Genomic DNA, 21,847 nt, shown 5'->3' with positions numbered 1-21,847 from the left:
TTCTTCTTCTTCTTCTTCTTCATCCTCATCCTACGTCTTCTTCTTCTTCTTCTTCCTCATCCTACTTCTTCTTCTTCTTCTTCCTCATCCTACTTCTTCTTCTTCTTCATCCTCATCCTACTTCTTCTTCTTCTTCATCCTCATTCTTCTTCTTCTTCTTCTTCTTCTTCATCCTCATCCTTCTTCTTCTTCTTCTTCTTCTTCTTCATCCTCATCCTACTTCTTCTTCATCCTCATCCTACTTCTTCTTCTTCATCCTACTTCTTCTTCTTCTTCTTCTTCTTCTTCTTCTTCTACTACTTCTTCTTCTTCTTCTTCATCCTCATCCTACTTCTTCTTCTTTTCATTCTTCTTCTTCTTTTCATTCTTCTTCTTCTTTTCATTCTTCTTCTTCTTTTCATTCTTCTTCTTCTTCTTTTCATTCTTCTTTTCATTCTTCTGCTTCTTCTTTTCATTCTTCTTTTAATTCTTCTTCTTCTTTTCATTCTTCTTCTTCTTCTTTTCATTCTTCTTCTTCTTCTTTTCATTCTTCTTTTCATTCTTCTTCTTCTTCTTTTCATTCTTCTTCTTCTTCTTTTCATTCTTCTTCTTCTTTTCATTCTTCTTCTTCTTTTCATTCTTCTTCTTCTTTTCATTCTTCTTTTCATTCTTCTTCTTCTTCTTTTCATTCTTCTTTTCATTCTTCTTCTTCTTTTCATTCTTCTTCTTCTTTTCATTCTTCTTTTCATTCTTCTTCTTCTTCTTTTCATTCTTCTTCTTCTTCTTTTCATTCTTCTTTTCATTCTTCTTCTTCTTTTCATTATTCTTCTTCTTCTTTTCATTCTTTTCATTCTTCTTCTTCTTCTTTTCATTCTTCTTCTTTTCATTCTTCTTCTTCTTCTTTTCATTCTTCTTCTTCTTTTCATTCTTCTTTTCATTCTTTTTTTCATTCTTCTTTTCATTCTTCTTCTTCTTTTCATTCTTCTTCTTCTTTTCATTCTTCTTTTCATTCTTCTTCTTCTTCTTTTCATTCTTCTTTTCATTCTTCTTCTTCTTCTTTTCATTCTTCTTCTTCTTCTTTTCATTCTTCTTTTCATTCTTCTTCTTCTTCTTTTCATTCTTCTTCTTCTTCTTTTCATTCTTCTTTTCATTCTTCTTCTTCTTCTTTTCATTATTCTTCTTCTTTTCATTCTTCTTTTCATTCTTCTTCTTCTTCTTTTCATTCCTCTTCTTCTTTTCATTCTTCTTCTTCTTCTTTTCATTCTTCTTCTTCTTCTTCTTCTTCATCTTCTTCATCTTCTTCGTCGTGCCCCGTGACTGCCCAAATGAGTGAAGTGTGCGGTGATTCTAAGATCGACGGCACTCATCTGCATGTCATACTGACTGACAGTATTATTTCTCTTCCCCAGCAGACTCCAAGGGCATTTAAATTAAAGGTACAGTGTTCTGCACTAATATAAAGGCTCTCTGAAGCCTAGAAACCCTTTAAATAAGTTAAATTCGCAGCGAATAAATTCGCATCGAATCGAATTTATTCCGAAAATTCGGCGAATCAGCCGAATCGAATTTTTGAATAATTCGCTCATCTCTATTGAAGACCATTACCTATACACTCCCCAGTCTATTGGGTTAGATGTGGATGAGGTGCTGAAGTGCCCAGATGCTCACAAATATAATGGTGGGTTTTTACCCAGGGATACCACTATGGTTCTTTGTTTATTATATAATTGTGTTTTTGGAAATGCCTTTTATTTATTTTTTAAGTCCTCTATTGCAGTGATGTGGGTGTGCCCTTTTCATCTGGTTTTGGAGGGCCCTGTGGGGTTGAAACAATTTGAAGTTCTCGGTTTTTAATTCTGGTTGAAAATTCACATATTTTCCTGTACTTTTATATATTGTGAGTATATCTACAGATTGAAAATCACATAAATACTGTCAGTGGATATAAGCAATGTTTCAAACAAATACAGTGAAGGAAATAAGTATTTGATCCCCTGCTGATTTTGAATTTTTGCTCACTCACAAAGAAATAATCAGTCTAAAAATCGAATGGTAAGTGTATTGTAACACTGAGAGACAGAATAGCAACAAAAAATTCAAAAGAAATGCATGTCTAACAAATTATGCACTGATCTGCATGTTCATGAGGGAAATAAGTATTTGATCCCCTTCACAAAACATGACTTAGTACTTTGTGGCAAATCCCTTGTTGGCAATCACAGAGGTCAGATGTTTCCTGTAGTTGGCCACCAGGTTTTCACACATTTCAGGAGGGATTTTGGCCCACTCCTCTTGGCAGATCCTCTCCAAGTCATTAAGGTTTGGTGGCTGACGTTTGGCAACTCAAACATTCAGCTCCCTCCACAGATTTTCAATTGGATTAAGGTCTGGAGACTGGCTAGGCCACTTCAGGACCTTAATGTGCTTCTTCCTGAGCCCCTCCTTTGTTGCCTTGGCCATGTGTTTTGGGTCATTATCATGCTGGAACACCCATCTATGACCCATTTTCAATGCCCTGGCTGAGACAAGGTTCTCACCCAAGATTTGACGGTACATTGCCCCATCCATTGTCCCTTTGATGCGGTGCAGTTGTCCTGTCCCCTTAGCAGAAAAACACTCCCAAAGCAGAATGTTTCCACAACGTTTGACAGTTGGAATGGTGTTCTTGGGGTCATAGGCAGCATTCCTCCTCCTCCAAACACGGCGAGTTGAGTTGATGCCAAAGAGCTCGATTTTGGTCTCGTCTGACCACAACACTTTCAACCAGTCCTCCTCTGCATCATTCAGATGTTCAGTCAGTGGTAAACTTCAGACAGACCTGGACATGTGCTTTCTTGAGCAGAGGGACCTTGCGGGCACTGCAGGATTTCAATCCTTGTCGGCGTAGTGTGTTACCAATTGTTTTCTTGGTGACTGTGGTCCCAGCTGCTTAGAGATCATTGACAATATCCTCACGTGTAGTTCTGGGATGATTCCTCAATGTTCTCATGATCATTGACACTTCACGAGGTTAGATTTTGCATGGTGCACCAGACCTAGGGAGACTGACAGTTGTTTTGTGTTTCTTCCATTTGCGAATGATTGCACCAATTGTTGTCACCTTCTCACCAAGCTGCTTGGTGATAGTTTGGTAGCCCAGTCCAGCCTTGTGTAGGTCTTACAATCTTGTCCCTGACATCCTTGGACAGCTCTTTGGTCTTTGTCATGGTGGAGAGTTTGTAATCTGATTGTTTTATTGCTCCTGTGGACAGGTGTCTTTTATACAGGTAACAAAATGAGATTAGCAGCACTCCCTTTAAGAGACTGCTTCTAATCTCAGCTTGTTACCGGTATAAAAGACACCTGGTAGCCAGAAATGCTGCTGAATGATAGAGGATCAAATACTTATATCCCTCATGAACGTGCAAATCAGTGCATAATTTGGTAAACATGCATTTCTTTTGAATTTTTTGTTGCTATTCGGTCTCTCAGTGTTACAATACACCTACCATTCGATTTTTAGATGAATCATTTCTTTTTGAGTGGGCAAACAGTCAAAATCAGCAAGGGATCAAATAGGTATTTCCTTCACTGTATATGTTCCATCTTGTAGATGATGTCACTGCTATGCAGAACTTTCCTCTTTCCCTGAAGAAGTGAAGTCACTCCGAAACGCATTGGATCTATAGAAATTGTCTCTACAATAATATGTGTTGATGGTGATGTCACATTATGTTTTTTTAATGGTCAACTATGTATGACTATATAAAGTATTCGTATTAACAACAAATAATTTTGAGGATGATGTTATACTATGATCTTGAATGGTTCGTCATGCTATGAAAATTTTGACAAAATAAAGAATTTGTACTTTTTGTATTCCCAGCTTACATATTTATGCCTTTAAAGTCCCAATTCAATTAGGGGGTTTCTCTCTTATGTTTATTCATATTCTGGAGATGTTGGCTATTTAGCAGGAAACTTTTTCTTTTTTTATCTTTTAAAGGAGTTTATGATAAAAAGGTCATGGACAGAGGTGAGTTTGTTACAGACAGAGTGGGCATTCCACAGGAAAAGAGGAGGCTGGTTCTAGGAAAAAGAGGTATTGTAACTAGAAGGTGTGGATTGTCCTTGTTAGATGACAGGAGATGCTGGGTGTGTAGGTCAAAGGAAAATTATGACGCCCCAGGATTTGGGGAAAATGTCTCCAGATGTTAGGAGAAGCAGAATGGTGAGAGAGGTAATATGGGAGCATGACTTATATGGAGGGACATGTCCCAGTGTCCTGGAGGTTTTATTAGTATGTGGGTTCAGAATTAGCAGGAGTTGATGAGTGTAGTAATAAGGTGAAGACAGGAGTAAGGGTGATTATTTATATATATATATATATATATATATATATATATAAGCTGTGAGAAGAACTGTGAGAATGAGAAGTAGGGAGTAGCGGACTGGGTAAGAGATGGAAAAGCTGGATGGGAAAACAGGTCACTGAAGTGCAGAGCCGAAGTACAATACTCAGTACTTAATCCAAGATTAATACTTTATCCAAGATCATAGTTGCCAATGCTATCCCTGCCTGTGCATCCCCTAAAGAAGGTCTAAATTTATACGGAGTTGGAGGTGGGGGGTATTGCCAATTAATCAATTAGGAATGCACAGGAGAAACACATGGCTAGCAGGGCAAACTTCTCAGACCAGAGGAGGACTACAAGAGACAACAAGTGAGCAGGAGGGCAGAGTTGTAAAGATTAGGATAAGCTCATAAACCTTGGTTAGATAATAGGAGCAAAATAAACATCACAGTAACATGGACAGAGCTAAAGATTTTGAAAGCAGCATAGATTACCACTAAGAACATTAATAGTAATGGACTAGCTTTAGTTAGAGGTGCATTTTGAAAGCAACATAGATAACGAGTAAGAACATTGATAGTAATGAATCAACTTCAGTTAGAGGTGGATTTTGAAAACAGCATAGATTACTTTATCCAAGATGATGTGCATTCCTTAAAGTAGGCATATTTGAATTGATAAAACAACATTTTCTACATAATTCTGCTTGATATGTAAAGGTCACAGAAATTACAAGCAAAATAAATTTAACTTTAAAATTATAAACAATATCTTGTTTGTTAGACTGTGCAGTAATTAAGCGGCTTGAAATCAATTCAACCCTTTTGTGTACATTTAGAATGCCTAAAAAGGTGTTCAGCAAAGCAATTCCTTTTGTGGAAAATGTGCACAGAGGCTAGTTAGTTGAGTATTGGCAAATTGAAATATAATGTAATAATAACACAAACATAATTAGAACTTAAAAACTCAAAATAAAGATACACTAGAATGTTTTTAGATCAATGCTATCAAAGCTTACACATTTCTAAATTGATGTTTATTTAACTTTATGCAATCTTTATTTTATAAATTTGCTTTTTGGCAAACTTAGTAATTAGGATTTTATCATTTTTGCTAGTATAGAGGTAAGGGGATTGTCAATTCAGTGACTTTCTCAGATCTATTTTAGGTACAGCAGCTGCTATCAGAGCGCTCCTGTTCTGGCAACGAGTAACACCAGTAGGCTGAAAGAAGTTTTATTATTTTTAATAACATAAATTAAAATAATAAAAAACTAAAGGTGTCATTAAAGAAAAGAATGCTTTTCTTCTGTACTCATGCAACTTACAATATAAGACAATGTACTTCCCAAGACAACATTAATTACATGATAATCAAATGTTTCAAACCTGTGATTTCTGTTTTTACACGGATCTTAATACATAATGGTGTTGCATATGTTTTCTTCTTTTATTTGTTAAGATCAAAGATAAAAAATACAATATATAAACTTTTTTGCTATTAATTTTATTAAGTATATGTGAAATATTGCATATGCATATTTGGCATTCTCATTTTAGCAAGCAAGTGGAACACTGGTCTTCTTTTCATGTTTTCAAGGCTATGCTGATCTGCTCTGCTGAAATGAATATCCTGTTGTTTATATAGATCATCACCTCAAGTTGAAATGTATACACAAAAATGAATGAATCTGAGTAATGATTCATTCTCATCCCTGCACCAGTCAGCCAAGACTGCTGTAAACCTCTTCTGACTCCAACACACAGCCATAGGTGCTAATCCTGCTCATAAGCATGCCCCTGTTTTCCAATAGGACTCAAAAAGAAAGCAATCATTGCAGACTGGTATCCATGCACAAAAGTTTATTTATTCCACAGAATGATCAAAAAATATCCCCACCTTTGTCGTCCACTTTTACAAGTTACCCTGAAACAGGGCTTAAGCATAAAGCAGCACCTTGTGCTAGTACAAACAACTCTCTCTGCAGGTTCAGTTAGGAAGGGAGAACTTAACAGCCAACAGATTCTGCCACACCATTTACTTAGAAAACTTATTGTGCTCTGTTAATCTTCTGTGATGGGTTCACATTGTATTAAATGTTTACATTTAAAACAAAGATTTTCAAAAACTAGTATAAAAACAGATAAAACTTTTCATTATTTATAAAATGTATACCATTTAAAAAGTTAAAATAAAATTGACCCAATACCCTAATAGTTTCCCTTTAATGTTCTATCCTACATTCAGGGCCGGTGCTAGACTATTTTGCACCCTAGGCGAGACCAGCTACTTGCACCTCTCACCTGCAGGTCTACTTCACGCCTCCTGGCACACATCCTCTTTCCCCTCAAATGTTCCACCCTAGCACAAATCCTCTACCTCAAATCCCCGCTCCTAGTTTAAATCCCCTCAATCCTGCTTCCTGGCACAAAGCCCCCTGAATCTCCCTTTTAGCAAAACCCTCTCCAAAATTACCCTTCCTAGCGCAAATCCTTCCTCCCCACCCAAATCCCCCCTACTAGCACAACCCCTCCTAATCCCCCCTCCTAGCACAATTTCCCCACCCAATCCCCCCTTCTAAAAAAACCCTCCCCAAACCCCCTCTCCAGGCACAAATCTTCCCCCAATCCCCTCTCCCAGGACAAATGCCCCCAAGTCCCCCTTCCTAGCACAACCACACCCCAATCCCCCACAATCTTACTTCCTAGCCCAATCCCACCCCCCACTTCTCTCTCCTAGCACAAATTCCCTCCCCCATCCTCTCTACTAGTACATATTCCCCAAAATCCACCTCTTAACACAATCCTCCACCCAATCCCTTCTCCTAACACAAATTCTCTCAATTCCCCCCCGATCCTCCCTCCTAGCACAAATTCTGACCAATCCTCTTCCTTCAATTCCCCCTACCCAGGACAAATTCACCCAAATCTGTCCCACCCAACCAGCGGGAAACCAGCGGCTGTGGCTGTGCCCTAGGTAGCAGTACACCGTAGGCGGCTGCCTAGTTTGCCTAGTGGTAGCACCGGCCCTGCCTACATTATTTTATATTAACTCTCATCATTGGAAACCACCCTAGAGATAAATGAAGCAAGATGCAATATCCTTCACTACTCTCCACCGTACCAAAACTGATATAACAATTTTTATAACAACATGCCTGTATACAGCTACTTTCCATTTCAATGTTACTTCATATTTAGATAACCTTGATATGACAATATTATATAAACAGTATTAATGTTTGTAGGCATTAATGCAAAATTATAAAAATGAACAGGTACATTTTTGATACAATGCAAAGATAAGCAAGTGCATAACAACAATCTTGTATTTACTTCAAGAGCTCCCAAGACACTTCACAGAATACCAGGTCAGATATAGTAAGATATTGAAAAAATGTACAATTATTTTCCCACTGAGCTGTCGAGGTACTTCATGCTGTGAATATCTAACACCCTTGCCTGACAGACAGGAATGGCTTCAAATGTTCCTCCATTCTCAGCTGGCGTCAGGTTTTCCTGCAGCTTTAGTTGGTTTTAGTGAATTTTATAAAAAAAATCAAGAAAATCTTGATAAAAATAAGCTGCATTACATTAATATTTCATTAATGGTCATGCAAAAATGGATAGCTATAGGTAGCAGTTGCAGATATAAATGCTAACACAGTACCTGGACTGTTAAAGTATCAACATAATCCTAACATATTTTTTGTCTGTAAGTAGCACAATAAAAACATTTGAATATTGTTGTCTGTAGATTGTGATTTAATAATCACCTTATTACATCACCTGTCATACATTTTAATTGTACAGGTGAGCTCCATTCCTGATTTTATCTATTTTGTGTACAGTATATATTTACATGCTTTTTTAAAGTACAGAAATTAGGAATTTAGTTATCCCCGTACAATGCTCAAACACAACTTTTTTAATATTTACTAATAAGTAGGCTGGATGGTAGGTTTTTTAAATGAATCCTTTTAATTCTTCTCAGAAAGTACAAAACACAAAAAAACCTTTAGGTATTATTTTTTTTTTCCATTAATATTATTTTATTGGAAAAGATCAGCATACAAAGCAAAAAAGCATGGTGACCAAAGCATAGTATGAGGTATAACAAGCATAACAGAGAGTACATCAACTCTCTATCAATTGCCATGTTGCAGATTAGCATAAACATCTGTTGATCTAAGATGTAACCAGCATGTAAAAGTCTTAATGTAGTAGGTAACTCTATCCTGAGTGATGTTTAACAATTCCTCCATATCTGCAATTTTGTTAATGCAAGAAACCCAGTCGCAGGTGGTTGTGATTTTCTCCACTGAACAGGGACACACAGCCTGGCCACATTTACCATATGCATCACTAGGGATTTAAAATATGGAAACTTAGACAAACTGGTATAGTGTAGCAAGTACTGGGCTGGAGTAAAGTCCAAGGAGCAGCCAAAATGAACAAAGTTATGTTGTGAACCTCCCCCCAGAAAGGGTGCAAAGAGGGGCACTGCCACCAAATTTGAATCAGGATTTGCACATCTGTATTGCAATGCCAGCATTTATCAGTTGCTTCAGGAAAGAACTACATTGAGATTGTCATGTGATATCATCTAGCTCTCAATTTAAAGCTGTTCTCTTGCACATTTACATTCAAGGAACCTTTGTGATCATCATGTGGATTGAGTTCAAATCTTCCTCAGAAAATAGACCCCCCAAATCGCAGTCCCACTTTCGGCTACGTACATTCCATATGAAGACAAATTTCAAAATAGCAAGATAGTTGAAAGAAATTTTTTTTTTTTTGGGGGGGGGGGGGCACCTGACAAACCACCAACATATTAGGTTTAGGCTAATATTCTTCCAGAAATTTTCCAGTTAGCCCAGGGTGAAATTCCAGTTTGTACCTAAATGGCAAGCATGGACCTTTGCAGAAGAGATGAAAGAGGCACTGCATGCAAGTTGGAAAACATGAAGTGTAGGACCAATAATCGGATGAGTTTTCAAAGCTCAGAGGAAGGGTCTCAACAGCAAACACAGGGTTTTGTTTAGTGGGACTGTACCACAGATATCTAATCTTTTAAAAACTTGTGCTGGGTCCAGTCCACATTTCTTGTCAGATGATGGACCCAGTACTACTTTCTAATGTCAGAAAGCCAATGCGTCCCCTATATTTAGGGACAGTCATAAAAGCAAAGCTCAACTTATGAGTTTTCCCTGCAATAGAAATGTAATTATCATGGTTTTTCGTAAAGAAATATGGATAGATTGAAGTGTATAAAGAAGACGAGGCAGAACATCCATTTTTAAATTTGAGGCTCTCCCAAACCTGGAAAAGCATGCTTTATCACATGCTTTAAGATCTTGTTGTATTTGTACTAACAGTGGCTGATAATTGTGACAATAAAGATCTGATAGGACATATGGGAGTTTGATCCCACATGGATGACAGCATCCTTTTCCTGAGGTATTCCTGTATTTTGACAAGCATATGTAAGGTCACAATTAGAGATGAGCGAATCGAACCAGGCGAAGTGGAATTCGTTTTGAATTTCAGGAAAAATTCGATTCGCGTCGAATCCGAATATTAGCATAATTCGGGTGCGCGAATCGGATTTTTCCTGATGAGCCGGCAAAAGTGTCCCTGCAGAGAGCTCCGCTATTTCTGACAGTTCTCTGACAGTTCCTTCACATGTACAGCGATTGAAACATTGTATCTATTTGTTTCCATTTAGGATACAGATGTTTTTATTCGGAAACAGATACAATGTTTCAACCGCTGTAAATGTGAAGGAACTGTCAGAGAACTGTCAGAAATAGCGGAGCTCTCTGCAGATACACTTTTTGCTGTACTGGAATACTTCTTCTTTTCATTCTTCTTTTCATTCTTCTCATTCTTCTTTTCATTCTTCTTTTTATTCTGCTTCTCATTCTTCTTTTCATTCTTCTTCTTCTTTTCATTCTTCTTTTCATTCTTCTCATTCTTCTTTTCTTCTTCATGAAAAGAAGAATGAGAAGAAGAATGAAAAGAAGAATGAGAAGAATGAAAAGAAGAATGAAAAGAAGAAGAAGAATGAGAAGAAGAATGAAAAGAAGAATGAAAAGAATGAGAAGAATGAAAAGAAGAATGAGAAGAATGAAAAGAAGAATGAAAAGAAGAAGAATGAAAAGAAGAAGAATCTTTTCATTCTTCTCATTCTTCTTTTCATTCTTCTCATTCTTCTTTTCATTCTTCTTCTTCTTTTCATTCTTCTCATTCTTCTTCTTCTTTTCATTCTTCTTCTTCTTTTCATTCTTCTTTTCATTCTTCTTCTTCTTCTTTTCATTCTTCTTCTTTTCATTCTTCTTTTCATTCTTCTTCTTTTCATTCTTCTTCTTTTCATTCTTCTTTTCCTTCTTTTCATTCTTCTTTTCATTCTTCTCATTCTTCTTTTCATTCTTCTTCTCATTCTTCTTTTCATTCTTCTTCTTTTCATTCTTCTTTTCATTCTTCTCATTCTTCTTTTCTTCTTCATGAAAAGAAGAATGAGAAGAAGAATGAAAAGAAGAATGAAAAGAAGAAGAAGAATGAAAAGAAGAATGAGAAGAAGAATGAAAAGAAGAATGAAAACAAGAATGAGAAGAATGAAAAGAAGAATGAAAAGAATAAGAAGAATGAAAAGAAGAATGAGAAGAAGAATGAAAAGAAGAATGAGAAGAAGAATGAGAAGAATGAAAAGAAGAATGAGAAGAATGAAAAGAAGAATGAAAAGAAGAAGAAGAAGAATGAAAAGAAGAAGAAGAATGAAAAGAAGAATGAAAAGAAGAAGAATCTGTTCATTCTTCTCATTCTAGTTTTCATTCTTCTTTTCATTCTTCTTCTTTTCATTCTTCTTTTCATTCTTCTTCTTCTTTTCATTCTTCTTCTTCTTTTCATTCTTTTCATTCTTCTTTTCATTCTTCTTCTTCTTTTCATTCTTCTTCTTCTTTTCATTCTTCTTCTTCTTCTTTTCATTCTTCTTCTTCTTCTTTTCATTCTTCTTCTTCTTCTTTTCATTCTTCTTCTTCTTTTCATTCTTCTTCTTCTTCTTTTCATTCTTCTTCTTCTTTTCATTCTTCTTTTCATTCTTCTTTTCATTCTTCTCATTCTTCTTTTCATTCTTCTTTTCATTCTTCTCATTCTTCTTTTCTTCTTCATGAAAAGAAGAATGAGAAGAAGAATGAAAAGAAGAATGAAAAGAAGAAGAAGAATGAAAAGAAGAAGAAGGAGAATGAAAAGAAGAATGAAAAGAAGAATGAGAAGAATGAAAAGAAGAATGAAAAGAATGAAAAGAAGAATGAAAAGAAGAAGAATGAAAAGAAGAATGAGAAGAAGAATGAAAAGAAGAATGAGAAGAAGAATGAGAAGAATGAAAAGAAGAATGAAAAGAAGAAGAAGAAGAAGAATGAAAAGAAGAAGAAGAATGAAAAGAAGAATGAAAAGAAGAATGAAAAGAAGAAGAATCTTTTCATTCTTCTTCTTCTTTTCATTCTTCTTTTCATTCTTCTTCTTTTCATTCTTCTTTTCATTCTTCTTCTTCTTCTTTTCATTCTTCTTTTCATTCTTCTTCTTCTTCTTTTCATTCTTCTTCTTCTTCTTCTTTTCATTCTTCTTCTTCTTCTTTTCATTCTTCTTTTCATTCTTCTCATTCTTCTTTTCATTCTTCTTTTCATTCTTTTTCTCATTCTTCTTTTCATTCTTCTTCTTCTTCTTTTCATTCTTCTTTTCTTCTTCATGAAAAGAAGAATGAGAAGAAGAATGAAAAGAAGAATGAAAAGAAGAAGAAAAATGAAAAGAAGAATGAGAAGAAGAATGAAAAGAAGAATGAGAAGAATGAAAAGAAGAATGAAAAGAAGAAGAAGAATGAAAAGAAGAATGAAAAGAAGAATGAGAAGAAGAATGAGAAGAATGAAAAGAAGAATGAAAAGAAGAAGAAGAAGAATGAAAAGAAGAAGAATGAATGAAAAGAAGAATGAAAAGAAGAAGAATGAAAAGAAGAATGAGAAGAAGAATGAAAAGAAGAATGAAAAGAAGAATGAGAAGAATGAAAAGAAGAATGAAAAGAAGAAGAAGAATGAAAATAAGAATGAGAAGAAGAATGAAAATAAGAATGAGAAGAAGAATGAGAAGAATAAAAAGAAGAATGAGAAGAATGAAAAGAAGAAGAAGAAGAATGAAAAGAAGAATGAATGAAAAGAAGAATGAAAAGAAGAAGAATGAAAAGAAGAATGAGAAGAAGAATGAAAAGAAGAATGAAAAGAAGAATGAGAAGAAGAATGAAAAGAAGAATGAGAAGAAGAATGAGAAGAATGAAAAGAAGAATGAAAAGAAGAATGAAAAGAAGAAGAATGAAAAGAAGAAGAATGAAAAGAAGAAGAAGAATGAAAAGAAGAAGAAGAATGAAAAGATGAAAAGAAGAAGAAGAAGAATCTTTTCATTCTTCTCATTCTTCTTTTCATTCTTCTTCTTTTCATTCTTCTTCTTCTTTTCATTCTTCTTTTCATTCTTCTTCTTTTCATTCTTCTTCTTCTGAGGATGAGGATGAAGTAGAAGAAGAAGAAGAAGAAGTAAGATGAAAATAAGAAGAATTCCAAGCCGGCAAAAAGTGTATCTGCAGAGCTCCGCTAAGTGTATCTGCAGAGCTCAGCGGCTGAAACATTGTATCTATTTGTTTCCATTTATGGAAACAAATAGATACAATGTTTCAACCGCGGTAAATGTGAATGTCAGAGAACTGTCAGAAATAGAGGAGCTCTGCAGATACACTTAGCGGAGCTCTGCAGATACACTTTTTGCCGGTTTGGAATTCTTCTTATTTTCATCCTACTTCTTCTTCTTCTTCTTCTTCTTCATCCTCATCCTCGGAAGAAGAGGATGAGGATGAGGATGAAGAAGAAGAAGAATAAGTAGGATGAAAATAAGAAGAATTCCAAGCCGGCAAAAAGTGTATCTGCAGAGCTCCGCTAAGTGTATCTGCAGAGCTCCGCTATTTCTGACAGTTCTCTGACATTCACTCCATACAGCGGTTGAAACATTGTATCTATTTGTTTTTATTTATGGAAACAAATAGATACAATGTTTCAACCGCTGTATGGAGTGAATGTCAGAGAACTGTCAGAAATAGGCTATTTCTGACAGTTCTCTGACATTCACTCCATACAGCGGTTGAGGAGTGAATGTCAGAGAACTGTCAGAAATAGCCTATTTCTGACAGTTCTCTGACATTCACTCCATACAGCGGTTGAAACATTGTATCTATTTGTTTCCATAAATGGAAACAAATAGATACAATGTTTCAACCGCTGTATGGAGTGAATGTCAGAGAACTGTCAGAAATAGCGGAGCTCTGCAGATACACTTAGCGGAGCTCTGCAGATACACTTTTTGCCGGCTTGGAATTCTTCTTATTTTCATCCTACTTCTTCTTCTTCTTCATCCTCATCCTCTTCTTCTTCTTCTGAGGATGAGGATGAAGAAGAAGAAGAAGAAGTAGGATGAAAATAAGAAGAATTCCAAGCCGGCAAAAAGTGTATCTGCAGAGCTCCGCTAAGTGTATCTGCAGAGCTCCGCTAAGTGTATCTGCAGAGCTCAGCGGTTGAAACATTGTATCTATTTGTTTCCATTTATGGAAACAAATAGATACAATGTTTCAACCGCTGTATGGAGTGAATGTCAGAGATCTGTCAGAAATAGGCTATTTCTGACAGTTCTCTGACATTCACTCCATACAGCGGTTGAGGAGTGAATGTCAGAGAACTGTCAGAAATAGCCTATTTCTGACAGTTCTCTGACATTCACTCCATACAGCGGTTGAAACATTGTATCTATTTGTTTCCATAAATGGAAACAAATAGATACAATGTTTCAACCGCTGTATGGAGTGAATGTCAGAGAACTGTCAGAAATAGCGGAGCTCTGCAGATACACTTAGCGGAGCTCTGCAGATACACTTTTTGCCGGCTTGGAATTCTTCTTATTTTCATCCTACTTCTTCTTCTTCTTCATCCTCATCCTCTTCTTCTGAGGATGAGGATGAAGAAGAAGAAGAAGAAGAAGAAGTAGGATGAAAATAAGAAGAATTCCAAGCCGGCAAAAAGTGTATCTGCAGAGCTCCTCTAAGTGTATCTGCAGAATAGAGGAGCTCTGCAGATACACTTTTTGCCGGCTTGGAATTCTTCTTATTTTCATCCTACTTCTTCTTCTTCTTCTTCTTCTTCCTCTTCATCCTCATCCTCATCCTCTTCTTCTTCTTCTGAGGATGAGGATGAGGATGAAGAAGAAGAAGAAGAAGTAGGATGAAAATAAGAAGAATTCCAAGCCGGCAAAAAGTGTATCTGCAGAGCTCCGCTAAGTGTATCTGCAGAGCTCCGCTAAGTGTATCTGCAGAGCTCAGCGGTTGAAACATTGTATCTATTTGTTTCCATTTATGGAAACAAATAGATACAATGTTTCAACCGCTGTATGGAGTGAATGTCAGAGAACTGTCAGAAATAGGCTATTTCTGACAGTTCTCTGACATTCACTCCATACAGCGGTTGAGGAGTGAATGTCAGAGAACTGTCAGAAATAGCCTATTTCTTACAGTTCTCTGACATTCACCCCATACAGCGGTTGAAACATTGTATCTATTTGTTTCCATTTATGCAAACAAATAGATACAATGTTTCAACCGCTGTATGGAGTGAATGTCAGAGAACTGTCAGAAATAGGCTATTTCTGACAGTTCTCTGACATTCACTCCTCAACCGCTGTATGGAGTGAATGTCAGAGAACTATCAGAAATAGCCTATTTCTGACAGTTCTCTGACATTCACTCCATACAGCGGTTGAAACATTGTATCTATTTGTTTCCATAAATGGAAACAAATAGATACAATGTTTCAACCGCTGTATGGAGTGAATGCCAGAGAACTGTCAGAAATAGCGGAGCTCTGCAGATACACTTAGCGGAGCTCTGCAGATACACTTTTTGCCGGCTTGGAATTCTTCTTATTTTCATCCTGCTTCTTCTTCTTCTTCTTCATCCTCATCCTCATCCTCTTCTTCTTCTTCTGAGGATGAGGATGAAGAAGAAGAAGAAGTAGGATGAAAATAAGAAGAATTCCAAGCCGGCAAAAAGTGTATCTGCAGAGCTCCTCTAAGTGTATCTGCAGAATAGAGGAGCTCTGCAGATACACTTTTTGCCGGCTTGAAATTCTTCTTATTTTCATCCTACTTCTTCTTCTTCTTCTTCTTCCTCTTCATCCTCATCCTCATCCTCTTCTTCTTCTTCTGAGGATGAGGATGAAGAAGAAGAAGTAGGATGAAAATAAGAAGAATTCCAAGCCGGCAAAAAGTGTATCTGCAGAGCTCCGCTAAGTGTATCTGCAGAGCTCCGCTAAGAAATAGCGGAGCTCTGCAGATACACTTTTTGCCGGCTTGGAATTCTCCTTCTTCTCATCCTTCTTCTTCTTCTCATCCTTCTCCTTCTTCTCATCCTTCTTCTTCTTCTTCTCATCCTTCTCCTTCTTCTCATCCTTCTTCTTCTTCTCATCCTTCTTCTCATCCTTCTTCTTCTTCTCATCCTTCTCCTTCTTCTCATCCTTCTCCTTCTTTTCATCCTTCTTCTCATCCTTCTCCTTCTTCTCATCCTTCTTCTCATCCTTCTCCTTCTTCTCATCCTTCTCCTTCTCCTTCTTCTCATCCTTCTCCTTCTTCTCATCCTTCTCCTTCTTCTCATCCTTCTCCTTCTCCTTCTTCTCATCCTTCTTCTTCTTCTCATCCTTCTTCTTCTCATCCTTCTCCTTCTTCTCATCCTTCTCCTTCTCCTTCTCCTTCCTCATCTCCAAGGGCATTTAAATTAAAGGTACAGTGTTCTGCACTAATTTAAAGGCTCTCTGAAGCCTAGAAACCCTTTTTATAAGTTAAATTCGTAGCGAATAAATTCGCATCGAATCAAATTTCTTCCTCAAATTCGGCGAATCAGCCGAATCGAATTTTTGAATAATTCGCTCATCTCTAGTCACAATCCATGACAAAGATTCTCATGTCTGGCGAGTTCTACATTAAGCTTTACAAATATTGTTAACTATGGCAAGCATTTATTTAGTATAATCTAACATACAATAACTAGTGGGCTATGATTAGCAGAACCACATCATGTTTGACTGGGACATAACTTGAAAAGACAGTATACATTAAAAAAATGGTAACAGAAAAATTGACTGAATTAACAGAAATGTATGATTAATTTTCAGTTTAGAAACAGCTTACCTGTTGTTGAAGAATCAATGATAAATTGATTCATGCCATATTTTAAGGATACCATAAATGATTTGTCTTTTGTCCCCTCTGGTAGGTCACATGGGTCAAGGTAAATAAGAACTCCTCCAAACCCAATATCTTCTAACAAAGACAGCTAGGGAGGGAGAAAGTGAAACAGATCTTTAAAGCAGAAAACTGAATGACATGTAGCTTGTTTAATCACTATGCATTAGAAACAATTAGCATTTTTTTAATAAAAACATCTATCTTTCCTTTTTTAATCATTTTTTGCATTTCAGCGCTGCTATTCTCCTGGGGCTTCTTTTTCATCTACTTCCTATCTACAGGCAATATTTGCATGGCATTTCTAAAGGCTGTTTCATCAGAAATCAATATATGCAATTAAATATCTTTTCTATAATCCATAATATACAGTATATGTTTTGAAAAATATCATAAAAACATACATAAAATATCAACATAGCACCAAGATTTCCTTTGCCATACAGCAGCATTTACAATAGACAACAAGAAGAAGTTAAGTCCATGCCCATCCTTCATACTACCTAATACGACCAAACAACCAAATATTTTTATCTACTGATGTAGTTTGCAGAGCACACTAAAGTCTTCAAGTTACAGAAACAATCCTCTTGGAATAGGAGAGTAAAATCCATAAATCTATAATCTACAAAACCAAGGAATCAAATCTCACAGAGACATATAGGTCTTTGTAGGTGTATAAATAAATTCCAGTAGTAATGCTGTGGATGTATAAAATCTTTTCTTGACCCAGGAGTGACTCCTACTAACTGCAATCTCCAATATCAGAACAATCCTTACCCCTAAAACACCAATGTACTGGCCACTAATACTGCAGGAACTGCTGTAATTGCTCTTTCCCCCTCTGAACTCACAGGGCTTCAAAATCTCCAAAATCTGTTAATATGTATTACCATGTACTAGCCATCCCAGTGAAATTGAAATAGATTCCTGTACCATTAACTATTAATTACTTTTATAATCCTAATCAATTGGTTGGAAACCCCACAAATATTTTTCCTAGGGGCCTCCACAGTAAGGGGATGGTCTGAGGCACAGAATGACACGGTTTCAAAAACCTGTCCAGTCTCAGAGTGCACAGTTTTGATTATTTTTCTGTTGACTCCTGCACTGTGCAGGATTAACTGCATCAGGACCAGCTCTTTAATTTTACTGCTAGAGTGCAGCTCTGCTGTAGTGGATCATGTTTATGTACAGTATATGGTCCAGCATTTCTAGGTGCTCGCTCGAGCTGACTATCCCTACTATGCTGTCATTCAATCCAGTACTAGCCGATCAGCAGGTCCCATCCAATGATTTATGACTGGGACTTGCTGATCTGCTAAGTGAATGACAGTAGAGAGCCCTGTCTTGGTAAACAACAGATAGCTCTCTACACACAGCAGTGATAGGTCAGTTTTTTATCCATGCAAAGCAGGAAGTAAAAACAGGCACAACACTCAATAAAAGCAGCACACACTACACACAGTAAACATTATTAGGCACACAGTTAACCCTTTGGTTGGTCCTAGATTTTAACCCATTCCCAGCCAGTGTCAGTGTATATTATTAGCACTGATCATTGTATTAGTGTCACTGGGGATGTCAGTGTCCGTCAGTTCCCACAATGTGTTGGTTAGTGTTCAACTGCCTGCCACACTATCACAGCTAAGGCCAATCATAGTCCTGCCAGCCCCATCTATTGGACAGGGACCCAGGATAAGGAGGAAGAGAGCTCACACTAATGAAGAAACCACTATGAGTCCAGGAATGGTGGTAAGCTGTGCAGGGGAGGATTGCGTGGATATACTGTGAGATAGAAGGTCACTTACTACTGGCCTCCAAACTCTGTGCCACTTACTAGTGACCTCTGAACTCTGTGCCACTGACCTCTGAACTCTGCATCATTTATTTTGACCTCTGAATTCTACATCACGTACTCCTGACTCCTGAACTCTATGTAACTTACTACTGACCCCTAAACACTGCATCACTTGCTCCTGTCCTCCAAACTCTGCATCATCTACTGCCGATCTATGAACTCTGTGTCACTTACTACTGACCCCTGAACTCTGCTTCACGTATTCCTGAGCCCTGAATTCTGCATCATCTACTACTAACCCTTGAACTCTGCTTAACTTACTACCAAACCTTTGCATCATTTACTACTGAACCTCTGCACTCTGCATCACTTTAAGCAATGGTCAATGTTCAGCTCAATGAAAATGACACCCAATTTTTGCCATGGCTTGCTGTGCACATCACACTTTCTTTTTTTCTGGCAGAATAAGATCTTGCGCATAAGCCCCCTGCTTTCAGAAATGCCCCTGACCTTAGTGGACTTGATAATGCTTACAATGTATTGTGTCAAGGCCTAGAAAGTGAAATTTTAAGGCTCTTGATGTGGTTGCTTAAATGCGCTGTTCATTACTTAACTTTAGGTTACTACTCCTTCTAACCCTGGAGAAGAATTAAAGTTTGCATCTAGTTCACAAACATGTTCTAGTTCACTGCCTATTAAAATCGGTTATACATTGGGGAATTCAATAATGTGTCACTTTTCTGGTGTTAATCCCTCTTGTTAATGTATTGTGTCAAATTCATGAAGCATTTGCCACAACTCTGGAAAAGGGGGCACAAATTAGGGCCCAAACAAATGGGATTGTGAATGCCATATTCTCCTTTCACTTAAAAAAAAAAAAAAAAAATATCAGTTGAATAATTTGCTACTACCCCTTTAAGAATTGAGCGGGAACATCACGAGTACTAGCGAAGGGAAAAACATGTTTTTCCAGAAGATTCCAGAGCACTGTTTAAGGATCCTACTTTTAGCCTCTCATTGTAGTTGACCAAGATCTGCTCACCCTCTTCACTGGCACTTTATGTGGTTTTGTCACCCTTGGATCAAGGGGGGACATTGTGAATGAATATTTATTTTATCTCACTCGAGTTCTATGGCTGAGTGATATATTTTCAAAATGTCAGTATTTGTTATATTTAATGAAAGTTTATTCTGTATTTCAAATGTATAAACAAATAAAGGTGCCACGGCCATTTAATACCAGATTATTGGTTGTTTGTGTGTTTTATTATTAATGTTTTATTTTTATATTGCAAAAAAAGTGCAGCCTACAATCCCATGGCTCTGACAGCGACTCATGCACCAAATTCAGGTACTTCTAAAATAAGCCAAATTTACATTGTGTTCCATTGAATGCCCCACTTTTACATTGTGTTGCATTGAATGAGGTAAATGTAAAAGTGGAGCTAATTAAGGCCAAGTCTCGTTTGGTAAAGACACGAGAGAAAAAATGGCTTCAGCAGATTTTGCAAAAGTGTCTCACATGCATTCTAAAAGTAGTGTAACATAAGCCAAATCCAAGTACAAGTTCTAGGCATTTACATGAATTTGGCGCATTCTTCACCAATTTTAGAATGCGTGAGAGACCCTTTTGCAAAATCTGCCTGCACTAGTGTTTATGAATTCCAGGGTCTGCATCTGACCTATGCATATGCAGTTGTTTTTATTGTTTTCATTATTAAGTCCTTAGGAATGTTTTCATACAGTTTGCAAAGTTCCTCCTTTTTTCAGAATTAATATACAAAATTGCTGGCTTTAGGGAAATGAGCCAATGGTTAATTTTAATGTATTTAGTACATCAAGAAAAAGAAAAAAAATATACTGTGTGAATGATTTATTATTCTAAAGAGTGTTTACTTTCCAAAGTGAATGTTATCCTTAGCAAAGTAAATATTTAAATCAGTGTAGTGAAGAAAGTGAATGTGTGTTCACATCCACTCATGTGCAAGACAATTAAAAATACACTTGCACATTAGAATCAAAGTGAACAAAGCTTCACTTTAATAACATTCACTTTGGTATGTGAACTTTCACTTTGGTATGTGACTAGTAAAACAATTCCTCTATATCTTGTGATAGAATGAGCACCATGCATATAAAGTAGCATGTTAAAATTAAATGGGTGCATTTAAATGTAAAGGACTTAGTTGGAGGCAAGGAAAATGCATTCGAAGGATGAGTCAAGTGGTTAAGAGGCTGATGTAGAGTTGAATAATGAATACATTAAATATTAACATTTATAAAACACGCACTTAGTCATTTTCTATACTATCAAGTAATTCCACTCAAGAAATCCTGAACTTTTTTCAGATCTTTTGACAGAAAGTGCATGCAAATTCTAATAGAAAACAATGGAATCAGTAGCCATTCATACATCGAACACATCGTACAAACTAGTAATATGTGCAACCAAACCAATCTCGTGTATGTCTGCAAGAAAAAAAACAAACTACGCACATCTATAGGCACAAGTATAAAGTTTTACAGACCTTTTTTTAGCCGAATATTGATTTTGTTAGACCTTTTGATACTTTTTGTAAGTAAGTTGTGTTTGAGTCCTTCATGCTTTTACAGACACCTATACTGAGAGAAACATATTGCCAATTGCTGCTGGCTGTCCCCTAGAAATTAAAATTTTATGGCTGTAATACTGATCCTATACTGATCCAATTTTGTTTAGGAACTGCTTGCTCCCACCACTGACACATTTTAATATGTTGTAAAGATGTTTCCAAAAATGTTGGTTATTTTTGTTTATAGCTTTGACTAAAGTAAAATAATGCCCTTTCCATAAGGGGAAGTCCATTTACATACCTCATGAAGCCTGACTTGAAAACTCCCAGGACGTTGCTAATCAAAGTATAGCTATTACTGCTCACCTTCACCATCGCAGTTTTTGTTAAAGGTGAACTAACCCTTTAACCACTTCAATACCGGGCACTTTTACCCCCTTCCTGCCCAGGCCAATTTTCAGGTTTCAGCACTCTCACACTTTGAATGACAATTGCGCGGTCATGAAACACTGTACCCAAACTAGATTTTTATCATTTTGTTCACACAACTAGAGCTTTCTTTTGGTGGTATTTATTCACCACTGGGGTTTTTATTTCTTGCTAAATTAACAAAAAAAAGACTGAAAATTTTGAAAAAAAACAAACACATTTTTCTTTGTTTCTATTATAATAGTTTGAAAATAAATAATTGTTCTTCATAAATTTAGGCCAAGATGTATTCTGCTACATTTCTTTGGTGAAAATAACCCAAATCAGTATTTATTATTTAGTCTGTAGGAAAGTTATAGAGTTCACAAACTATGATATAGATCTGAAAATTGATAAATCCTGAAGTACTGACAGCCAATCTAATTTCTTGAGGCC

The 21,847-nt window shown here is 36.5% G+C and overlaps 1 protein-coding gene across 1 annotated transcript in view; it reads right to left on the bottom strand.

The window, feature by feature from the left end:
• NAALADL2 (N-acetylated alpha-linked acidic dipeptidase like 2) overlaps nt 1-21,847 on the bottom strand; it is a 578,047-nt gene that overhangs the window by 502,551 nt on the left and 53,649 nt on the right. Inside the window, exon 3 of the mRNA XM_089675680.1 lies at nt 16,577-16,721. Coding sequence (XP_089531806.1) covers nt 16,577-16,721 — 145 coding nt within the window. The remainder of the gene's footprint in view (nt 1-16,576; nt 16,722-21,847) is intronic.

The sequence above is a fragment of the Staurois parvus genome, unplaced genomic scaffold (assembly GCF_062004578.1).
Source record: "Staurois parvus isolate SC_StPar_1 unplaced genomic scaffold, SC_StPar_1.0 ptg000155l, whole genome shotgun sequence".
Lineage (NCBI taxonomy): Eukaryota > Metazoa > Chordata > Amphibia > Anura > Ranidae > Staurois > Staurois parvus.
This window is presented reverse-complemented; position numbering and strand designations above follow the sequence as displayed.